At 39.4% G+C, this 21,173-nt stretch overlaps 2 protein-coding genes across 2 annotated transcripts in view; one reads left to right on the top strand and one right to left on the bottom strand.

The window, feature by feature from the left end:
* Positions 1-4,453: 4,453 nt before the first annotated feature.
* On the top strand, positions 4,454-20,801 carry Ctbs (chitobiase). The gene is made up of 7 exons (XM_021653153.2): positions 4,454-4,620; positions 7,781-7,919; positions 9,293-9,501; positions 14,607-14,778; positions 16,036-16,133; positions 16,614-16,775; positions 20,007-20,801. Exons 1-7 carry the CDS (start codon positions 4,492-4,494, stop codon positions 20,196-20,198), a joined length of 1,101 nt encoding a protein of 366 aa, XP_021508828.1. The 5' UTR covers positions 4,454-4,491; the 3' UTR covers positions 20,199-20,801.
* Spata1 (spermatogenesis associated 1) overlaps positions 14,621-21,173 on the bottom strand; it is a 41,463-nt gene continuing 34,910 nt past the window's right edge. Inside the window, exons 14-15 of the mRNA XM_060392564.1 lie at positions 19,323-19,393; positions 14,621-14,758 (exon numbers count right to left, since the gene is read on the bottom strand). Coding sequence (XP_060248547.1) covers positions 19,371-19,393 — 23 coding nt within the window. The 3' untranslated portion in view covers positions 14,621-14,758; positions 19,323-19,370. The remainder of the gene's footprint in view (positions 14,759-19,322; positions 19,394-21,173) is intronic.

Raw genomic sequence — 21,173 nt, 5'->3', positions numbered from 1 at the left:
CATCACTCCTGAAGGAGCCGGGATGGTAATTCAAATCCCACTGGACCCCATGTGCTTCGGACTGAACCTACAGGTTAACTTCATTACTTCAGTTCAGAGTCACAGCAATTATTCTCAGGGAGATTTGGAAATTGGCAAAACTCTCCTCCTAGTTTCCATCTTCCTCAGCTCTTGCAGAAAACAGTCTGCCTGACCTTGCTCTCTGACCTGGGAAAAGTGACTGAAATGAGGCCCTTTGTGCACAGTGCTGATGGCAGAAAGGGCAGAGATGCCCTGGCACTCCTGCTTCCTAACTCTAGCTGGGTTTGCCTGGTACCTGTGCTGCGGAGAAGAGAGCTTTCTCCTCAAGCACTTTCTGCAGAGTGAGACTTGTAGTTCTCTGTAGTTTAGGAGCAAATTTTTAAAAAGTAAATGGGTCAGTAACTATTCCTTGCTGTGACAAAACATCTGACAAAGGCAACTTAGCTTCATCAGACCAACCTCCATCAATATACAAAATATTGTGTGAACACGAAGATGACTATAAGCCAGAAAGCAAGGCTAGAACAGATTTCTGTCATAGCCTTTGGAAAGAACTCACCTTGTTTTGTTTTATATCTTGTTTTTGGACAACTAGAATTATAGAATAATAAATACATTGTTATTATTTCATTCTGGCTTAGGACAGTTATTGCCACCTTAGTAAGCTAATCACACAATATTGTGGCCATCTCCGTGTGTGGGCTGTGGTAGAAAGTGCTAAAGATGAGCTGAAAAGAAGGCTTCTACCTGCTTTTCAGTGCAGTCAGTCTTGGCATGCTAATAGAGAGACCTGGCCAACAAGACAGCCTCAGCCTCTGTTGGTTTCCATCATGCAGCAGGTAGAAAACAGATTTCTTTTCAGTAATGATTGTCATGCCAATAAAAGACACTGACAAGCATTATGTTTGCAGATTGAGTTCTAAGCTTCTCAACTTGAAATACATGAAAGGTGCAAGGTCTCTGGGTCTTTGCGTCCAGGATGGACTGGCTCTGTAAGACGCAGTTTTACAGGATAAATGTGAAACAAGTGAACTTTGCTGCATTAGTAAAGGGGGAATGAGAATGGGTTTTGTGTTTCCTACTAAACCAACATTGATAGGCTTTACTGGCGGTCAGTTAGCCACAGGGATGTGACAGGCATGAAGGCACATCTGCTCCTGAAGGTAACTGTTAGGCTCTATGATGCATAGGCCTGCTCGTGTGTGGCCATAAGTGCCAGAGTCTGTCTGCAAAGCACCTCAAAAGAGCTTCGAGTGGGTGGTGAGTCAGAAAACTGCTTAGGTCTGGGTCTAGTGATGGAAGCTGATTTATTTAGCTAGAAGAGAAAAGATTTGGGAATCAGGAGGAAATTTTTGGCTGTGTTCAAATATGTGAAGGTACCTTACGGAAGACAGAAAACTGTTTCCTGGAACTTCCCGAGATAAAGAGGCAGGAATAATAAAACAGTTTCCAGCCCAAGGGTAGGAAATTATCTGCAGTTATTAGTTTTCTTTAAAAGGCTATGTTGCTTAATAAGATGCTAAGCGCATTCTGGAAGAGCCAGGCAAGAGCTGAAACCTATTGTCTTTTTCTTTCTTTTTTTTTTTTAAGACAGGGTTGCACTGTGTAGCTCTGGCTGTCCTGGAATTCACTGTGTGGACCAGGTTGGCTTTGAACTCAACAGCAGTGTGCTTGCCTCTGCTTCCTGGGTGCTGGTATTGATGACATGCAACACAGTTCCCAACTTTGAAACCTACCCCTATGGAAGGTAAAGATGAATGTGAGGCGGGACTTCCAGAGATCTTGTTCAAAGATAGGTAATGACGGCCTGAGGGATTCTAGAAGCTATCATGACCTGTAACAGCAGGGCCTGGTGCTTTGTGTTTGTGAGTTATTTTGCTTCCTGTGGTCTGCTGGCTGTCTTTTACGAGCAGACACTCACATACCAAAATGATGTTTGTGATACCTCCAAATTATCCCTGATTGGCTGAATAAATGCCTATTCACCTGGGCAGGGCAGAAATGAGGTAGGTATGGCCAAAGTTTGAGGAGAGAAGGATCACAGGAAAGAGAGAGACAGGGAGAGGAAAGAAGAAAGAAAATCTCTGGGAGAGGTAAAGAACCGTGTGGGTTGGGAGGAGTGATCCTCTGTGGAGAGGCACAGCCCAGATAGAAAGCATGTGAAAGTATTTATGGAGATAACAAATGGGAAGCAGTCCAGATAGGAATGATTAAGCCAAATGGTATGGGATGTGGGGCTGAGAGGTATCAAGGTAGACTAGGGGGTAATATCTGTCCAGCCCCAGGTGAAACAAAGCTTATTTAAATACAACAGGTGTCTGTGTCTTTTATTGATTTGATAGCAGGTTAAATAAAACCACCATAATTATTGGCTTTTAATAATAAACATTATTAGTTTTATGTTTTCTACAACAATGACGTGTACTGCAGCCTTTATGCCTGTTTTAACCATCACGCTAATGCTATTTCCTCTACCTCTGCAAAATGGTCTGTACACTTACCTAACAAGTAGAGATTACCATTAAAAATGGAGATGCTGTGGCCCTGAGATGCTGTGCAGTTTTACCTGAGCAGGCTGACTACCTGCTCAAAGGCCAGGTGATGGAAAATGGAGACTACTTGGCATCATTGTTAGATCACTGACTTGGAGCTTCAAGCAACAATCAACCCTTAAGGCACAAATCAGGTTTGAGATAGAAAAATACTGAAAAACAAGAGTACCTGCTAAGGCAAGCTCAGGTCAAATCCCTGCTTTACATTTAGTATCATCTGTGCCTTGGACCATCCACCGATGATTTAGCTTCACTGTAAAATGAAGCTGAAAAGCATGCCTACTTTGCATGATTACTACTCTGATGAATGGGTTAGGATTCAAATGCATATCAGCAGTGAGAGAAGTAGTGGAGCAAAAGTCCACACTCATCGCAGGAGACTGAAGAATGCTGCTCCTGCATCCCTCAAGAAGACTTCAAAATGATGGAATGTGATAGTGTCAACTGTCCCCCTGACTGCTCTAGGATAATCGAGGAGACAAGCCTCCAGGCTTACTTCTGGTGGGGGAAGTTCAGCGTGTTGTGGAGACTCTGCCACTGTGGGCTGCACCATCTTCTGGGGTAGCTCCTAGACTTCATTATAAAGGGGAAGGCTAGCTCAGCGCCTGCTGCGTTCACCCAGCTTTCTGAGGGTGACCAGCTGCTTCAAGATCCTGTTGCCTTGACTTCATTGCCATAGTAGACTTGTTTGCTTGTTTGTTTGTTTGCTCATGGTTCTAAACAACCAAACTGTCCTAGGTTTCCTTTTAATCGCTGCAACAGGCAGAGAAACTAAGACAGGAAAGCAGATCTGGGTTCCAGCCTTTCCAATCTGCAAAGACTAGAAATATATTAATTTATTCTGTTTCTAGTTATCTTCTGAGAGAGCTCAAAGCAGTCTTTATTTTTGATAACATTTTGGTTCTGGGAAAAATTTATATCACTTAAATTTTTATTGGTGTTTAGGGGGTTTACAATAAATTTAAATTCATATGCTATAATTGGTGTTTTAGTTGTTAGGAGTTTAATGACATTCAGTTTCCTTTATAGCCATAAAGAGAACGTTTATTCCTGTTGATACCTAAACAGGAGAATCCCCAAGGAATCGCAGTAATTTTCAAACTGTTCTAGTGTTCACTGCTCTAGCTAAGCAGAGCAATCCAGGCCACACCCCAGGACCTGATGAGCCTGCTGGAACTCCGCTGTCGCGTTGTTCTAACAGCAAAGGGAAGGGTTTTCATGAAGTAGTAACTCTCATGCAAGGTCACTACACGGAGTTTATCTTTAAATCCACCTTATTTTATGCTGGAAATCACAGTACCCACTTAGCCAAACATCTGGTAATATCTGACAATAATATCGCTCCATCTACTTTACATTTTTTTTTAACATGCTGTATAGGGAATTGGAAAAGAATGCCTAGAAGGGTGTCAAACAGATCGAATCCGAGTCTTAAAAAGAAAACAGGTGCTCTCGGAGTCTCTCAGTACACTTACTGTTTACCACAAGCCAATCATTGGGCCGAACCTCAGGCAGGGGTGCACTGGAGGGGAGCAATACTACGCAAGTGTTCTAAGACAGTTTTAAGAAGAATGAGCAGAAAACTTTGGACCACACAACCATGGCATGGTGTGGAGCCAGAATGATGGAGAGGATAAACATGATAGAGCCCCGGCCCGTCCACGCATTGGAGTGGAGGGAGGTGGGGGGACTACGCTGCGTCTTTTAGTTAAGTTGCGCTCCCAGCGGAGAGCACTAGGCCCCCATCCACTCGGCAGCAAGCCCCGCCTCTCCAACGTCCAGCACAGGCCCCGCCCTTTAAGGCCCACCTATCCGGCCGCAGGGCCCAATCGCGCAGTTGTTCTGCAGCAAGTCCCGCCCCTCCAACCACGGGCCCCGCCCCCCAGGAGCTGTCTTCCCTGCAGCCTCCAGCCCCGGCATGGCGCTACGCTACGTCCCCGGACTCTCTCTGCTGTTGGTGCCGCTGCTGGCGCGGCTCTCGGCCGGGGACTGCCCGTGCTCAGAGGCTGCGCTCTGCCGACCGATCCGCTCTCGCCGCGACTTGGAGGTCAGCACCCCCTTTGCTGTCTGGTACTCAAGGCTGTAGGAGAAGTTGTGGCGTTCAGAGCGGCCGTAACCACCCCGAGCACCCCAAGCCTTCCTCTTTTCATCTTTCCTTCCCTGTAGACGGGAACCCTGGGCGCAGAGAGGTTGGGCAACTTCCCTCAGCCTGAGAGTGCCTGCTTGAGCGCGCTAATGCCTCCTCGCACCCCCAAGGCCCACTCCTCTCCTACCCGCTCAGCCTCCTGCGCAGGGTGTCGGAGAACAAGTCCTCCGTTTCCAAGGCAATGAAGGTTTAGTACGAGAGAGTCTCAGCCTCCGGTAGTACATCAGAAGGCAGAATGTCTGTTGACCTTTGCGCTTGATATGGATTAGTTCTTTAGTTTATGGACGCTCACCCACCCAGGAAGGTGGCAAAAACAAGTGTTCCAGTATTTTCCTTTAACCCAACATAAGGGTTTATAAAGGACTGTGGACTTGACACTCTTTCTTGAAGCAATGGTAAAACTATGTAACTGGAGTTGATGACAGTAAGCTGGACCTGGAAGAAGTCGGAGAGGTCACAGGGTGGAGCGCTTAAAAAAATAGTACAAGAAGAAACAATTTTTGGCCCTTAATCTTATATTGGGTTTTGAGACATATTTAAATGCTTGTGTTTGCACACATTGTTCAGAAAAAAAAATAGTGAAAGTATCTTTGGAGACTGCTTTCTGTGGAAAAATAACATTTTTTTTTTAAGGACCATCTTTGAGCTGTGGTCATTGGCAGCACTCAAATCATAAAAAGCTCAGACGCTAAAATCCGGGCAAGGGGCTGGAGAGATGGCTCAGCGGTTAAGAGCAAGGTCTGCTCTTCCAGATGTCCTGAGTTCAATTCCCAGCAACCACGTGATGGCTCACAACCACCTATTCTGGGATCAGATGCCCTCTTTTGGCATACAGATGTACAAGCAGATAGAGCACTCATCTACATAAAATAAATCTTTTTAAAAATCTGGGAAGGATGTAATTAGCTAGCTGGCAATGGATAGCTGTTTAGCTTTTTGTATACGGTCTGGTGGGACTTCCCTACTGTGGTTTGAAGAGGAATGACCCCATGCACTCATGTAATCAAATGCTTGTCCTGTAGGGAGTGGCACTATTAGGTGTGGCCTTGTTGGGGGAAGTGTGTCACTGTGGGGGCGGGCCTTAAGGTCTCATAAAGCTCAAGCCAGGCCTGATGTTATGTTGCAGAACTCTCAGCTTTTTCTTTAGCGCTATGTCTGCTTTCATGCCACCATGCTTTGCTCCAAAAGGATAATGGACTAAACCTCTGAACTGTAGTCAGCCTCAATTAAATGTTTTCCTTTGCAAGATTTGCTGTGGTCATGTCGTCTCTTCAGAGCAATAGAAACCCTAACTAAGAAACCTAGTTTGAGATTAGTTGGTTGGCTGGTTCTGATTCGGTAAGTAGGAATTCAAGGTACTCAGCTGTTTCAGCCTAAAGCCCTTCCCCACAGTTAAATGGTTTTGTAACAGTCTGATTTATTGTGGCACCCAATACTTAGTAGGTGACATAGTATTTGTGAGAATTTTGAATTACACACACAGACAAAATTTATCCTCATATATTTGTAGTAAATGAGCCCTTTGCCGGCTTTTTATTTCTTGAAAGGGAAGACTAGATTATATGATTCTCCCTCCCCATTGCATGTATTTTTGTGTGGGGGAAATACTGGGGTCTGAACTGTGCTTTGAGGACGAACCTCATTTGTACTGGGTAGTTTTATGTCAACTTGACACAAGCTAAGAGTCATCAGAGGGGAGGGATCCTCAATTGAGAAAATGCCATGAAATCCTGCTGTAGGCAAGCCTGTAGGGCGTTTTCTCAGTTAGTGAGCATCGAGGGAGGGCCCAGGCCATTATGAACGGTGCCATCCCTGGGCAGGTGTTCCTGGGTTCTATTAAAAAAAAAAAAAAAAAGTGAGCAAGCCAGCAAGGAGTCCTCTTCCATGGCCTCTGCATCAGTTCCTGCCTCCAGGAGCCTGTCCTGACCTGACCTGACCAGTTCCTTTGAAGATGAACTGAGTGGAAACCTAAGCTGAATAAATCCTTTCCTCCCCAACTTGCTTTGGTCCTCGGGTTTCATCACAGTAATCATTAACCTAAGATACCATTCTCCAGAGTGCCAGACCTAACACCCCCTTCCTTTGTATATTCAAGACTGAGGGTGATTGCTATTATACCACAGGACTTAGTTTTTGTTATTTTTTTTAAAATAAATTGAGTCCTAAATATGAGACTAAAAACATTGGGCGTTGGGCCATTCAGTTCACATTCTGTATATAGTTACTTTATTGGATAATTGCTTGGCAGAAAAAAATTAACTATGCATATTCTGAAAGGTAAAAGGGTGGGTGAGAAAATTAAATGCCAGCCTTTTAGTCTATTTCTCATTTCACCAGAAGGGAATTTTCTAGAATGCATTCCTTTTCCTTTTTAAAAACTTAACATTAGGTGGGGATTAATGCAGGCAAAAGAACACATAAGCACATGTACAGCAGATGGTTTTTCTATTTCAAGTCTGTCACAGTTATGTGTGTGTGTGTGATGGACAAATGTGTAAAACTGTAATGGCTAGTAAAAGTAGAAAACCTGAAGTGAAGCTCCATGGCTTCAAAATGGCCGTTCAGTCTATTCAGAAGTTCAGGGAGATGCTGTTTGTGTTTGAGCGGCTGCCTTAATCTCTGATGAGTTTTACGTGAGTCCATTACAGTGGCGATTTTACGAGTCTGTTACAATAAGGTGTTTTATTAAATAAAGATGCTTTTGCTCTATTTCCCTCAGGATACTAGCTTTGGAACAGGGCTGACTTACTGATATAGCCTTTCATGATTTATCCTGGATTAACCATTCTCTGGTTCTTTTCAGTGTCCTCTAAATTCTTGGCATCTGCCATACTAAATGTTTATGGTGACTGTGCTCTTTCTGTCTTCAGGACTCAACACTAGCCAGTACTAATTCCAGGTCCACTCAGGCAGCAGTTATATTGGTAACCTGATGGCTTCGTCCTGCACTCTCAGTGCCCAGTGCCTGCTGCAGTGTCTATATGGAGGTGGTTCACATATCTGGATGTCAGTGTGATAATCTCAGTTTAAGTGCTGGTACCTACCCCTGTTTTCCTGGCAGGTCTTTGTATTTGATGTTGGACAGAAAACCTGGAAATCTTTTGACTGGTCACAGATTACAACTGTGGCAGTTTTTGGAAAATATGACTCAGAACTTATGTGCTATGCTCATTCAAAAGGAGCCAGAGTAGTGCTGAAAGGTATGTTTTTAGCAAACACATGTGTCTAGCCAATGGGAACACATATTTACTATAGTGCACTGTTTACTATAGTCTTCTTTTTATGCCTCTTTTTTCAAAACCTAGTTGTAGATCCTGCTACATCTATTCCACAAATACAGATTTCTTTAAAATTCCTTTTTAATTTATATATTTATTACAATTTATTCACTTTGTATCCCCACTGCAGCCCCCTCCCTTGTCTCCTCCCAGTCCCACCCATCCTCCCTCTTCTCCCTCTATGCCCTTTCCCTAGTCCACTAATAGGGGAGGTCCTCCTGCCCTTCTGACCCTGACTTATCAGGTCTCATCTAGGCTGGCTGCATCATCTTCCTCTGTGGCCTGGCAAGGCTGCATCCTCAGGTGGGGGCAGTGATCAGAGGCCCTGTCACTGAGTTCATGTCAGAGACAATCCCTGTACCCCTTACTGGCCCACTTGGAAACTTAGCAGCCAATGGGATTCCTTTGAACAGGGGGTCTAGGTCCTTTCCATACATGGTCCTTAGTTGGAGTATTGTTCTCTGCAGGGGATCCCTGGACTCAGGTATGTTGGCTCTGTTGTTCTCCTTGTAGAGTTCCTGTCCCCTCCAGGTCTTTCTATCTCCCTCTTCTTCCATAAGAATTCTGGCACTCTGGCTATGAGTCTCAGTATCCTCTTTGATACCCTGGTGGGTAGTCTTTCTGAGGTCCTCTGTGGAGGGCTCATGTCCTGTTCCTTGTCTTTTCCTACTTCCGATTTCTATCCTGTTTGCCCTTCTGAATGAGGATTAAGCATCTTCCCTAGGGTCCACCTTGTTGTTTAGCTTCTTTAGGGCTTTAGTATGTTTATCCTATATTATATGGCTAATATCCACTTATAAATGAATATATATCATTTGTATCTTTCTGCTTCTGGGTTACCTTACTCAGGATGATCTTTTCTAGTTCCCACCATTTGCCTGCACATTTCATGATTTCCTTGTTTTTAATTGCTGAGTAGTAATCCATTGTGTAAATATGCCACACTTTGTATTGTTAGTTTCTGTATCCAAGTTAACTGTAGATACTGCTACATCTATTCCACAAATACAGATTTAAAAAAATTAAATAAAAGCATTTCTTGTTTTTGAGCAAATGTGATTGCCTACTTATAGCATGCTGAACTTAGGATGATTTTATACATAATGACCATTTTGAAGATTAGTAAGCAGTGGCTGTTATTTGGCATGCTATTTCTCAAGTTGGACAGCAAATTAGAGGCTTAATATTCCAAAATTTATAATGAAAGATATTTTGATCTCTTTGGGAGTGGCTTTGTGAAGTAAATGACTTTTAATTATGAAAACCATCTATATAGATATGTGTTTCTTCCAAAGGTGATGTCTCCCTGAAGGATATCATTGATCCTGCCTTCAGAGCATCATGGATAGCTCAAAAAGTTGATTTGGCCAAAACACAACATATGGATGGAATTAATATAGACATAGAACAAGAAGTTAATTGTTCATCACCTGAATATGAAGCATTGACAGCTTTGGTCAAAGAAACCACAGAGTATTTCCATCATGAGATTGAAGGCTCACAGGTAAGTATTCATTCTTTGTTGTTAGTTTTTAATCAAAACATATTCACAAAAAAAGTGTTGACTAATGAAATCTTTATTTCAATGCTGAAAGAATGTCTACACATATTTCCCAGAACACCTTTTCTGATGTGTTACTATTATTTAAGGTCCTAAGTTTCTGTTGATGTCAACATTGGGATTGTTCCATCTATCTGCCCACCTGCCTGCAGCAATACAGGCTGTGTGTGGGGCAGCAAGAAGCAAGGGGGCCCGACATGGTTCTTACTGGTATATAGGCAGAAAAAGCAGGCACTAAGGAGGGGAGGTGCTGCGGAAATGTCTCACTCTCTGTAGTCTCTGTTATTGGCAAAGAACTCGGGGCCCATGAAAGGTCGAAGGAATAATTCTGTAGAACCAGTCCGAACTGTGGCAGTAGGCCAGGAGAATAATTAGAGCAGATCTCAGCACAAGGAATCCTGCAGACAATGTGTAAGTAGCAGGGAGCAATGTGCCTTTGGATCAGGACTGTTAAACTGCCTGCACATTCAGAAAACAGGGTCGCAGGGCATGATGGCAGCACTCTGAAGGCAGAGGCCGGCCTCTGTGAGTTTGAGGCCAGCCTGGTCTATAGAGTCAGTTCCAGGACAGCCATGACTACAAAGAAAACCCTGTCTCAGAAAAAAGAAAGAAAGAAAGAAAGAAAGAAAGAAAGAAAGAAAGAAAGAAAGAAAGAAAGAAAGAAAGAAAGAAAGAAAACTCAGGGTCATAAAAAATAAAAACCTAAAGCCCTGTGCACATACACATATCCATATGCACAAAGCCCTTGGGATACCCTCCAGCACTGAAAAGAAAATTACTGAACACATTAATTATCCCTGTTTTAAAACATTTAAAATCCTGCCAGCTGTGATGATACATGTCTCTAATTTTAGTGCTTTAGGTAGAGGCAGGGAGACTGGGAGTTCGAGGCTAGCCTGGGCTACATAGTGAGATGCTGGCTTAATAAAGCCAAAATATTTAAGTAGACTCACACATATTGTTCTTGGTATCCATGGAAGATTGTTTCCAGTAGATATCAAAATCTATCGATGCTGAAGTCATAAAATGGCAAAGTATTCAATATAACCTATACAACACTGCCCATATACTTTAAATCATCTTTACATTATTGATATATCTAGTACAATATGTTATATACAAAGCTATTACATTGATTGTTGATTTAAAAAATATATCCACACATATTCAGTACAGAAAATTAGCAAACTTTTTTTCTGTATTTTGTAGAATTTATGAATGCAGAAACCACCCTTATATAAAATATGTATAATGAATATATTCTGAGTATCTATTACATATACATGTAATACTCATCCAAGATAGAGCATCTTACTATAAGCCAATGATTCTGGAACTTGACCTAGGATCACATGGGGAAGCTATTTAAAATTTCCTAACATTAATTCATTGAGGGTGGGATAGAGCTTAGGAAACTGCATTTTTACTGTGTGCATCAGGTGATTCTCGTAGGGTTGGTTGTAGTGGATAGTATGTATTTTTTCAGGGGTCGTTTTCTAATCATCGCTTTACCTCCCAAATAAATGACACAGGGACTTATATTTATTAACAAGCTTTAAGCTCAATAACTGGGCAGATATCCATTTATACTAATCCTTTAAGCTAGTCTGGCTACATCCCAGCCACACACCCCAAGTTACTTGCCCTATTGGTCCTACCTGGGCTGTTTCTCTCCATCAGGCCAATTCCTCATGGTGACATCCTTTCTTACTCTCTCTTCTTCCTCCTTCTCCTCTGCCTCTTGGTCCCTATTGAGACCCCAAGCTGGGGAATGTAAGTTTTGCCTATCTCTCTTCTGCCCAGCTACAGGCTGTCAGCTACTTTATTAACCAGTCAGATAATTGGGGAGCAAAGTTTACACAACATTGATCAGAGTATGTGACAGTGCACTTGTCTGGACAATAACCAGATCTTGGGGCCTAGAGTTCAGCATTTGTATACACTGAGCACCATACCAACACCCAACAGCTGGTTGTCACGAATTTGAGACACACTGGTAATTATAACACAAGGATGATCCTGTCTAGTGGTAAGAAAATTTATGGTCTAGAATGGGATGGTGGCATAACCCTTACACTCAGATTATATATTTATTATTAGTCCTATGATTATAATGGGGGTATCATCTAACCTGCTATCAAAAATAATATGATACAGATGCCTGTTAGATTTACAGTTGCTTTATTCACCTTGGGCTAGGCAGATAATGAGAGAACCAGGCCTGATTCCCCTCCCCCAAAAGTCACCAGTCCCAGGAACTAGGCTATAGGTCACCAATTCAGGAACAGAATTGGGGTGTGGGCCCAAGTTGCAGCTTGTAATGATTTATAATAAAAAGAACCTCATGTATTTACAGTGGAGTCTGTTTATTCCTGGTCTTTTGGGGTTTGAGAACTGGGCAGAACACCTTCAATACATAATCCCATGCTACTTGTTTTTATTCTTGATCTGGGCCTTTCCATGCCATTATTGGAGTCCTTTCTCTTCAGCCACATGGTTTTTTTCTCCACACTAACCTATCATTCTCCTCCTTCCCATCCATCTGTCTAGTCACGCCTACCCCATTCTGCCATGCTCAGGTATAGACCATTTAATGAACCAATCAGGCATGTTTTAGGTAGGTTTACACAACAAGGATGGGTGTCTAGGGGCCCAGTAACCAGATCTTAAGCGCCAGTAATTAGCATTAGACCAACCTCCAACAGAAATGTTTATCAGTTTCCAGTGGAATTCAGGTTTTCAGCATAGATCAGCAAAAGCAAATGCTTGGCATTCAGAGTAGCATATGCCTCTCAAATTTTGGTCTCAGAAAAATTTCCTTCATTCTCTGTTAGTAGAGGGTTAGAATTGGCATGAGGACAACAATCTGCCAGTCCTAATTAACCTACAATGAAAGGACAAGGTCAAAAGGACTAGCTAAACCAAATTCTAATTTTTTTGTTTGTTTTTAAGGGGTCAGATTTATATTAGGTGAATATATTACATGAAGTTCATATTTATGGGAGAAAAGGTGCAAAGACCAGATTGTGAAAGATTCAGAATATCAGGCTGGGAAAATGCATTTTATTCAGTATATAATAGGTGACAGTAGAAAATCATCCTGTAGTGATCGATAAACTTAGAGGAGAAATGAAGTACCACTAGTAAGTGGTAGTTATCTACAAGTAGATAGTTATAGCTTAGATTGGGATGATGGCATCACTCTTGTCCTCAGGAAATGTTTGATAAATATTTGTTGAATTAATTTTTAAATTTAGGTTAGCTTAGTCTGTGTATAAATATGTGTGTGTGTGCACTGCATGTATATGTGTGTGCAGGCAGGCAGGTGGGTGCATGTGTGTGTGTACAATGCTGTGGAGTCAGCTCTCTCCTCCCGTCAGTTCCAGAGAACAAACTCAGGTCTCTAGGCTTGGTGGCAAGTGCCTTTACCCTAAGCTATCTTGGTGGCTCTGATTTATACAGGGCTAATCTTGAAATAATACTTGAAAAGTTCATTATAGAAAAAAAAAGAAGAAATAGAACAAGTGCTAGACCACTCAAAAAGGAGTCATTCTTGATATGTCTTAAAACTTCACAAGCTAGAGCTGGGTGTGGTGGCATATGCCTTTAATCCCAGCACTGGGGAGCACAGAGGCAGGAGGATTGCTGTGAGTTTGAGGCCAGCCTGGTCTACAAAGTGAGTCCAAGACAGCCAGGCTAGACAGAGAAACCCTGTCTCAGAAAAACAAACTAGAGAGCCTGGAGTAGAAACAGCACTGTAGAACTGCGGCCACAGATGTAAATAGCTGGCCACAAGAACTAATACTGAAACCCAAGGCTTTGGCTTCCTTCTCTCTAACCACTACCCTCTCTGAAGTGGGTGAGAAACTGTTGAGGAGCCATTCAAGTGAAAATAATCTTAGTTCAAGATATATAAACAGTAACAGAGCAGATTGTAATGTTAACTGCTTAGAGCTGTGGTTCTCAACCTGTAAGTTGCAACCCATTGGCAAACCTCAACTCCAAAATGTTTACATTACAATTCATAACAGTAGCAAAATTACAGTTATAAAGTAGCAGCAAAAATAATTTTATTGTTGGGCCCACCACAACATTGTCACAGCATTTTGAAGGTTGAGAACCTCTGGTGTGTATGTACTTACTCACTTTACTACTGTAACACAGCTCCCATTTGATAAGAAGAGACAGTGATAAAATGGGTCCAATATGTAAACCTTTGCTTCATAGCCATTTGCTGTAAAACTGTTAATTCTCAATGAAGCATAGGGAAAACTTTGAAAAAGTCTGAAAGTCTGATAAGATAAATTAGACACAATATAAAGATTTTACATAAAGACTCATTTTATAATAACTGGTGTTTACTGGGTGTCTAATTAAGGGAAACACTTGAGGGAATGTTAGAATGTTTCTACACATTAAAATAAAATTTATTAAGAGTTAAGGGAAAAAACATTTTAAGAGACTCATCCTTGTTGATCACTATTCAAAGTAAAGCATAGCTTATCACCTGATTCATTTGGCTCTTTCCAGAAACTAAGATCATTTAAGTGATGCATTAAGCATTTGAGTTGATGAGTAAAGCCTCTGACTGTATGTCATCTTGGGCCACCCTACCATGTATATAATTTTGAATCAGGGATTAACCATCAGGCAGAACCAACAAGTGATCTACGTAGCCTTTACAGTACTTTAAAGTCTCTGTATTTGATTTCTTTTCATGTGGCTTCATTTTCCACTTATCCAGGGGCCCCACATTGGGTGTTATTATTGAACTTGCTTCTTTCAATAAGGGAGTTCCTAGCCCAGCCTTTGGATTTGAAATTCTTTTTCTTTACAGTGTTCTCTCTTGGTGCTTATGTATCCAGATCCAGATGCAGGCCAGTCCAATGTAGTAACAAAATGTATTTATTAGACCTTGTCTACATGTGTCAGCTCCCATATGCATACATTATAAGCACTTCCTTATTCTTGAGTAGAACAAGGCAAGAAAAATAAAAATCTGATATACTTTATCACATTATATAAAATAATATGTAGTTTTTTCACAGGTAACCTTTGATGTAGCTTGGTCACCAAAGAATATAGACAACAGGTGCTATAATTACACTGGGATTGCGGATGCCTGTGACTTTCTCTTTGTGATGTCTTATGATGAGCAAAGTCAGATCTGGTCAGAATGTACTGCAGCAGCCAATGCTCCCTACAATCAGACATTAACTGGTAAGACTCAAAGAAATGATCACTTAATTAGTAATATTTATTCCAAAACCTCAGATACCAAGGTACCTTTAGCATTTCTAAATAATTTATACACTTTCTATATAAAAGCATGCTTTATAAATATAATAAAATATATTTTAAATAATAAAATATAATAAAATTCAAAGAATAAAAATAAATTGGAGAACTTTCGTATTTAAAAAAAAATTGAAAATTTTGTTTACTTATCATAGTTTCATGGGACAGCTATATTATCATTGCTCCTACATTATAGACGAGATAGAACTCAAATCAGAAATGGGTGCTTTTTACTTTAGGCCTAATACTCTTGTTGTATGCCAAGATATTTTTGTTTAATATTATGGAAGTTAATGCAGAAATTCACAGCTAGTCAGAGTACAAACAATAACCATATATGGACTCAACCATATATACTCAACCACAAATGGGAACTCATGGGTACTCTGTATTACACACGTGTGTGCAGTGCACACACACATACACACACACACACACACACACACACACACACACACACACACATGGCTCAGGAACCCTTGTGGTGTGCACAGAAAGTCTAAGAAGTAGAGTTGAGGAGCCCATAGCAAAAGTGTCTTCCAGTTATGATGCGGTGATGCAGTTGCAAGTTCCCAGCAGCTCTGGCTGCAACGGACATAAGACCTGCACAAGACCCAGCCAGTCAACATTCTCAGGAGCAGCTGGAGAGCTCGTTCATAGTCTGTGTGGACTAAACTACAGGTTACCACAGCAGAAGAGCAAGGACATTTCTTATCTCCAGCAGCCATTAGGAAACATACAGAATACTTTTAAACATGGAACACTTGAGTTTCTATAAGAAATTCTGAGTGTCACTGTCATAAAGTTTAAGATTTATAGAATCTTTTTGAAGCTTTGGAATCTCAAATATCAAGTATATGTTAGCAGTTAACACATAAAATTAGTATGATTTCTTGAAATTTTCACTTCTCCTATTATATTTTGTGTATTTTGTTTCCATATCATCTTCATTAGAAATTGTCTCTTATTTAAAAACAAATAGCTTAGAAAGCAAGACATAGAACTTCCAGTTCTTAAGGGATAACTTTTATGACATCACAGAAGAAAACCCACCTTACATCTGCACATATACCTGTTTTTATAAATTTAACGTTTAGTGTGGTTGCCCAGCTTGTATATACTTATTAACAGATACATAAATGAAAGAGTTATATGTTTTTTCTATTTCCATGTGACCAGGATACAGTGATTACATCAAGATGGGCATTAGCCCTAAGAAACTCGTAATGGGTATTCCCTGGTATGGCTATGATTACCTCTGCCTGAATCTCTCAGAGGTAAGAACAACTTATTTGTTATGTGATATTACTCCATTATATATTTTGTTCTGCTCTGAATAGATGAAACTTTATTTAATAAGTTTTGAAATACATTTTAAGGCTAAAATTTTTTAAGTTTTATTTATTATTTATACAACAGTCGACCTGCACGTGTGCCTTCTTACCATTAGAGGGCACCAGATCTCACTATAGAGCCACCATGTAGTTGCTGGGAATTGAACTCAGGCTCTTTAGAAGAATAGCCAGCCAATGCTCTTAACCTCTGAGCCATCTCTCCAGCCCTAAACTTTCTTTTTAATTCTTTAAAAATAATGGAAGTTTCTGAATGCTGTATAGTTTACTTTATTATTAAATTTTATGATTTTTCTGTATAGTCAGGTTCTTCATAGCATATTTTTTATTTCTAACAGTTATTATTTTTCTCATTTGGCTTTTAACATTTGCTTACTAATAAAATGAACATTTTTAAATTTCTAGGATGATGTTTGTACCATTGCAAAGGTCCCTTTTAGGGGGGCTCCCTGTAGCGATGCTGCAGGGCATCAGGTGCCCTACAAAGCAATCATGAAGCAAGTAAATAGTTCTGTCTCTGGAAGTCAATGGAATAAAGACCAGCAAGCTCCTTACTATAACTACAAGGTACAGTTTCACAAATTATGAACATTTATGTTATTGATTTGCATAACTCCATATTTTGTGGTTAGATATTTCGCAGTAGCAATATCAATTTTACTGGTTATGTGCATAAACCTCACTGTGTATAACCAGGACATTTAGTTGCCTGGAAGAACAATTCAAGTTACATTACTAGTGCAGTAATTCAAGTACATTACTAGTGTAATGTAATACAAGTCACATTACATTACTCTGCTTGGTCAATTTTCTTTTGAAAATTCTATAAAATATGCGTATCACAAACAGAATTTCCTTAATAGTTTACAATTATGCTAAGGTAATTTGCTTTTGAAAGGCCTCTGGCCAGAGTAGGTTTTATGTTTGAAAATCTCTACTTATTTCAAAATAGCTTAATGATTCTGATGAGACCCAGAGAGGTAGGAATGAAACTGAGATCTGTAGATGAGTCACGATAGATTTTCATATTGAAAAAAAAAATGGCATCCAGAAAGTTTATTTTATAAGTAAAACAAATTGTAAGAAATGTTAAAAGCTAATAACAAAAATATTACATAAGAAAACCTGAAGAACTATAGGTGTGGTTAAAAAAAAATGAGAAGTGGCAATAGAGATGTCTATTCCAGAGGCAAAGAATTGTTTCACAATTCACCTTTAGGAAAAGTGAAACCTTTTGTTTTGTTTGTTTGTTTTAAATCTAAAAAAACTTTAAGTACAAATTATCTTTAAAGTTACCTTGAATTACGTTACTTTAAAAGTAATATTGAAATATTAGTTATATGTTGTCTTTATATTTTACTGACTGATGATCTGATACTTGCTTATAGAAAGTTGATTGCAAGCACATTACTACAGATATGTAGTGCTAAGCTGTTTAAACTTCAGAATCAAAATTATATACCTAATATATGTGTATGATGTAATATTTTTATATTATATACAATATAAAGTAATATTACTAGACCTCTGTTCTGAGGACTGTTAACATTCATTATATATAGGCACATCCATACATATGCAAATATGCATGTATGTGCTATGATCAAATATATTTAGAAAACACTTGGCCATATCTGTTGGTCTGGGATTTCTATTGTATGGAATTATATTAAAATATTTAAAAAGTGTTGTAATACATAAAGTTATTTATTTAACATGGAGCCTGTTTTATAACAATGCAGGGGAAGAATATTTTGTCATTATAGTAACCAATTATATATAAATTAGAAATGTGTGTAGTGACAGCATATACTGTCATGCACAGTGTTTTTTGTAATTTTTATTCACTAAGGGAGAAAATGCAGAAACATAATTCATTTTTTAAAAAAATAACATTTTTAATTGACAAAACTGTATCTTATTATGGTATACAACCTGCTTTAACATTGTCTAAACTGTGGGATTGTTAAACCCGTTACCTACCATGTATCTTACTCCACAGACTTCTTTTATAGTGAAAAGTATATGAAACCATAATCAGTTAAAATCAGCAATTTTTTTCAATATCTAATCCCTTTTATCTTGGTCTTTACATTTGGCAGATCTTTTCAACTTATTTCTTTTGACTAAAATAGCATGTCCTTTGAGTGTCTCCATTTTCCCCATTCCCTCTTCTGATATAACTACCAGTTTAGTTTCTTTGAAAGATAGATTTGTTTTTAAGTATATTTTCTTTACTTCCTAGACACACTTTAAAATATTTTTATTCACTTGTGTTAGTTGCATATTTTAATTGGATTCAGTATGGTTTTCAACACAATACACAGTATCCACTGATAAAATTAAGGTTGATAGCATTTTTTCTTATATTTCTTTATGTTTAAACTCTTATGTATGAGATGTCCTTTCATCTTACTGAGTGTGTTTTGGTAAGCACTATCTAGAACACACTATTTGAAGCCAAGTAGTTCATGAAACATTTTGGGGAGCCTCAGAGGCCATTTAATAGGCACTTTAAACAACAATCTGTTGTTACTGTTAGGGTCTTCAATTTTAGTCACAATACAATCAAGTTTCTGCTGTGTTTGAAAAGAATCATTCTGCTCTTTATAACCATGTATACTGCAAGTAGGCTTACACCAGTCAGTGCACCAAGCGTGAGGGCCGAGGTTTGCCTGCACTGAATGAGCCTATGAGGCTGAACCACACTGCAGCCGGTTTGCCATGTTACTACTGCTCTTCAAAGTGGACTGTCAAGAAACTAATTCTAAGAGCGCTGCCACAGAGAACAACAGTACTGGCATTCATCCAGGTTGCTTTACGCCGTTTCCTAATGCCTAGAGCAACAGTAAATTATTTATTATGCGCTGGATTTTCCTCTTAATACGTTTTTCTCCTTCATTTGTTCTTTTCCCTGTATCTTTTCTAATAACCCTTGTGTTTCTTGAGAGACAGTGGTGCAGAGTAGAAAAGAAGGTAAGTATATGACCACAGTCTAGTTTACTGTTCTTTGGCAGTTCTGTGCAAAGTCATCTGGGGAGTCACCTCCAACAGCCTTTTAGAATCAATTATTAAGACCTAGGAAGGAGCACTTTCTTCCTCCACTGTTATTACCTGTTCTCCTGGCTGATTTATCACAACCAGTATTCATCTGATGAACTCTTAGGTTGGCACACTTCCAGAAACTGTAAGGAATAGAAATAATCAAACAAAGAAATAAATGTGCTGGTTTTAATATATAATAGCAGTTGTTCTTTTTAAACTAGGTTGCATTATCAGAGTTACCCAATGGAATATTAAAACATAAAATAAACTAATATGCATCACAGCACGTGCCTTAGAAGCATTTAATTCAACATGTTTTATGCAGAGTGAAAATATATTAATCTGAACTGTTAGTTTTGTCTTGTGTTTTTCTAGACAGGATCCCACTGGGTAGGTCAGGCTTGCCTTGACCTCATGGGTTCATCACCAGGTGTTCACCAGGTCTTACTAGAGTCTGTACATTTAAAAGCTCCATGCTCTACAATGATAAAGTGTACATCTTAGTTGATAATCATTAGAACAGATCAAATAAAGACTCCTAAGGCAGGGAGGTCTTTAAATAGGAAGTTAGGTTGTGTACTATTCACTGTTGCTGAAGTACAAGATAATGAAACACCATGTGTATAACCATGAAATATTAGAGCAGGAAAGTGACTTGCTATAACATTTTTCATTGCATGTTCAAGCCTTGTGCTTCAGTGTTGCATTGTTGCATTGAACAGTTTAACTTTCCAACTTATTGCTTCTGTATAGGACCCTGCTGGCCATTTTCATCAAGTATGGTATGACAACCCCCGGAGCATCTCACTGAAGGCAGCGTATGTTCAAGACTATGGCTTGCGGGGCATTGGCATGTGGAATGCAAACTGTCTTGACTACTCAGATGACACTCTAGCCAGAGAGCAAACAAAAGAAATGTGGGGAGCCTTAAAGCCAAAGCTGTGATGCCAAGGAGCACTTCTGTCAGACTAGTAGATTTCCAGGACTGAGCTGTATAAGTACATCTAACTTTTTGAAGAGATAAAAACATATATTTTTGTCATGTTTTGCCGTAACTCACTTAATGGTATACTCAATACACAGATAAGAAATAAAGAAATTCTTCATTTGCACTTGAAAAATACATACATTTCTTAAATATCCAGGAATATAAAAGCAAAAAACAAGTCAACTTACTCTATTAAATATTCCTCAATGTTTCAAGACTATAATTTAATTATAAAAATCGCTTTCAAAATTTCATGCTGGATTTTCCTTCCTGGTATTAACATATTCTGTAAAAATGAATACAGGTTTAAAATTGTGTGTAACTAGTGGCTTGGTGTGGATAGTGGGGTTGCTGTGATTCCCTGTAAGAAGAATATGCTGCTGCTCTTCACTCTTTACTCTCCACACTCATTCCCGGTCCTTCACTTTTATCCACTCACTCTTGACTACTTTCTTTTTCATTTGCATTTTGCTATTAAGCTACCTAAGAACATTATTCTCTCAACTTGTTCCTTTTTACTAAAAGTTTAATATTGTGAAAATAAATTTCTAAATGTAAAACAGTCCTCGTTCTCTTTCTCAAAGCAATCAATAAAGTTACAGGGCTCATCAGGTGAGAGCACCTGCTGTCTTCCAGAGGTTGGGGTCACTCCTAGCATTGGTGGTTGCTCACAACTCCAGTTCCAGGGGATCTGAGGCACTCTTCTGGTACACATAGACAGAGATACACAGATAGACAAACATCTGTGCATGTAAAATATTAAATAAAAAATAAAACAACTCATTACACTGTAATTGTATTACTTCCTGAAAAAATAGATTAAATGTTTGTATCCTTTGAGCTCCATTTACATAAATTCTATCTTCTTTATATATGATCCCCTTCCAAACCAAAATAAATGATTTATCAACTATATGTTATGACAATATTCT

The sequence above is a fragment of the Meriones unguiculatus genome, chromosome 10 (genome assembly GCF_030254825.1).
Source record: "Meriones unguiculatus strain TT.TT164.6M chromosome 10, Bangor_MerUng_6.1, whole genome shotgun sequence".
In the NCBI taxonomy this organism is placed as follows: domain Eukaryota; kingdom Metazoa; phylum Chordata; class Mammalia; order Rodentia; family Muridae; genus Meriones; species Meriones unguiculatus.
The sequence above is the reverse complement of the archived record's forward strand: the minus strand, read 5'-3'. Positions and strand labels throughout refer to the sequence as shown.

Bases quoted from the DNA above. Each gene is read 5' to 3' on its own strand.
- Ctbs (XM_021653153.2), top strand. From the start codon at position 4,492: ATGGCGCTACGCTACGTCCCCGGACTCTCTCTGCTGTTGGTGCCGCTG. The intron at 4,621-7,780 runs GTCAGCACCCCC...TTTTCCTGGCAG, and splicing joins GCTCTCGCCGCGACTTGGAG to GTCTTTGTATTTGATGTTGG. The intron at 16,134-16,613 runs GTAAGAACAACT...TTAAATTTCTAG, and splicing joins TCTGCCTGAATCTCTCAGAG to GATGATGTTTGTACCATTGC.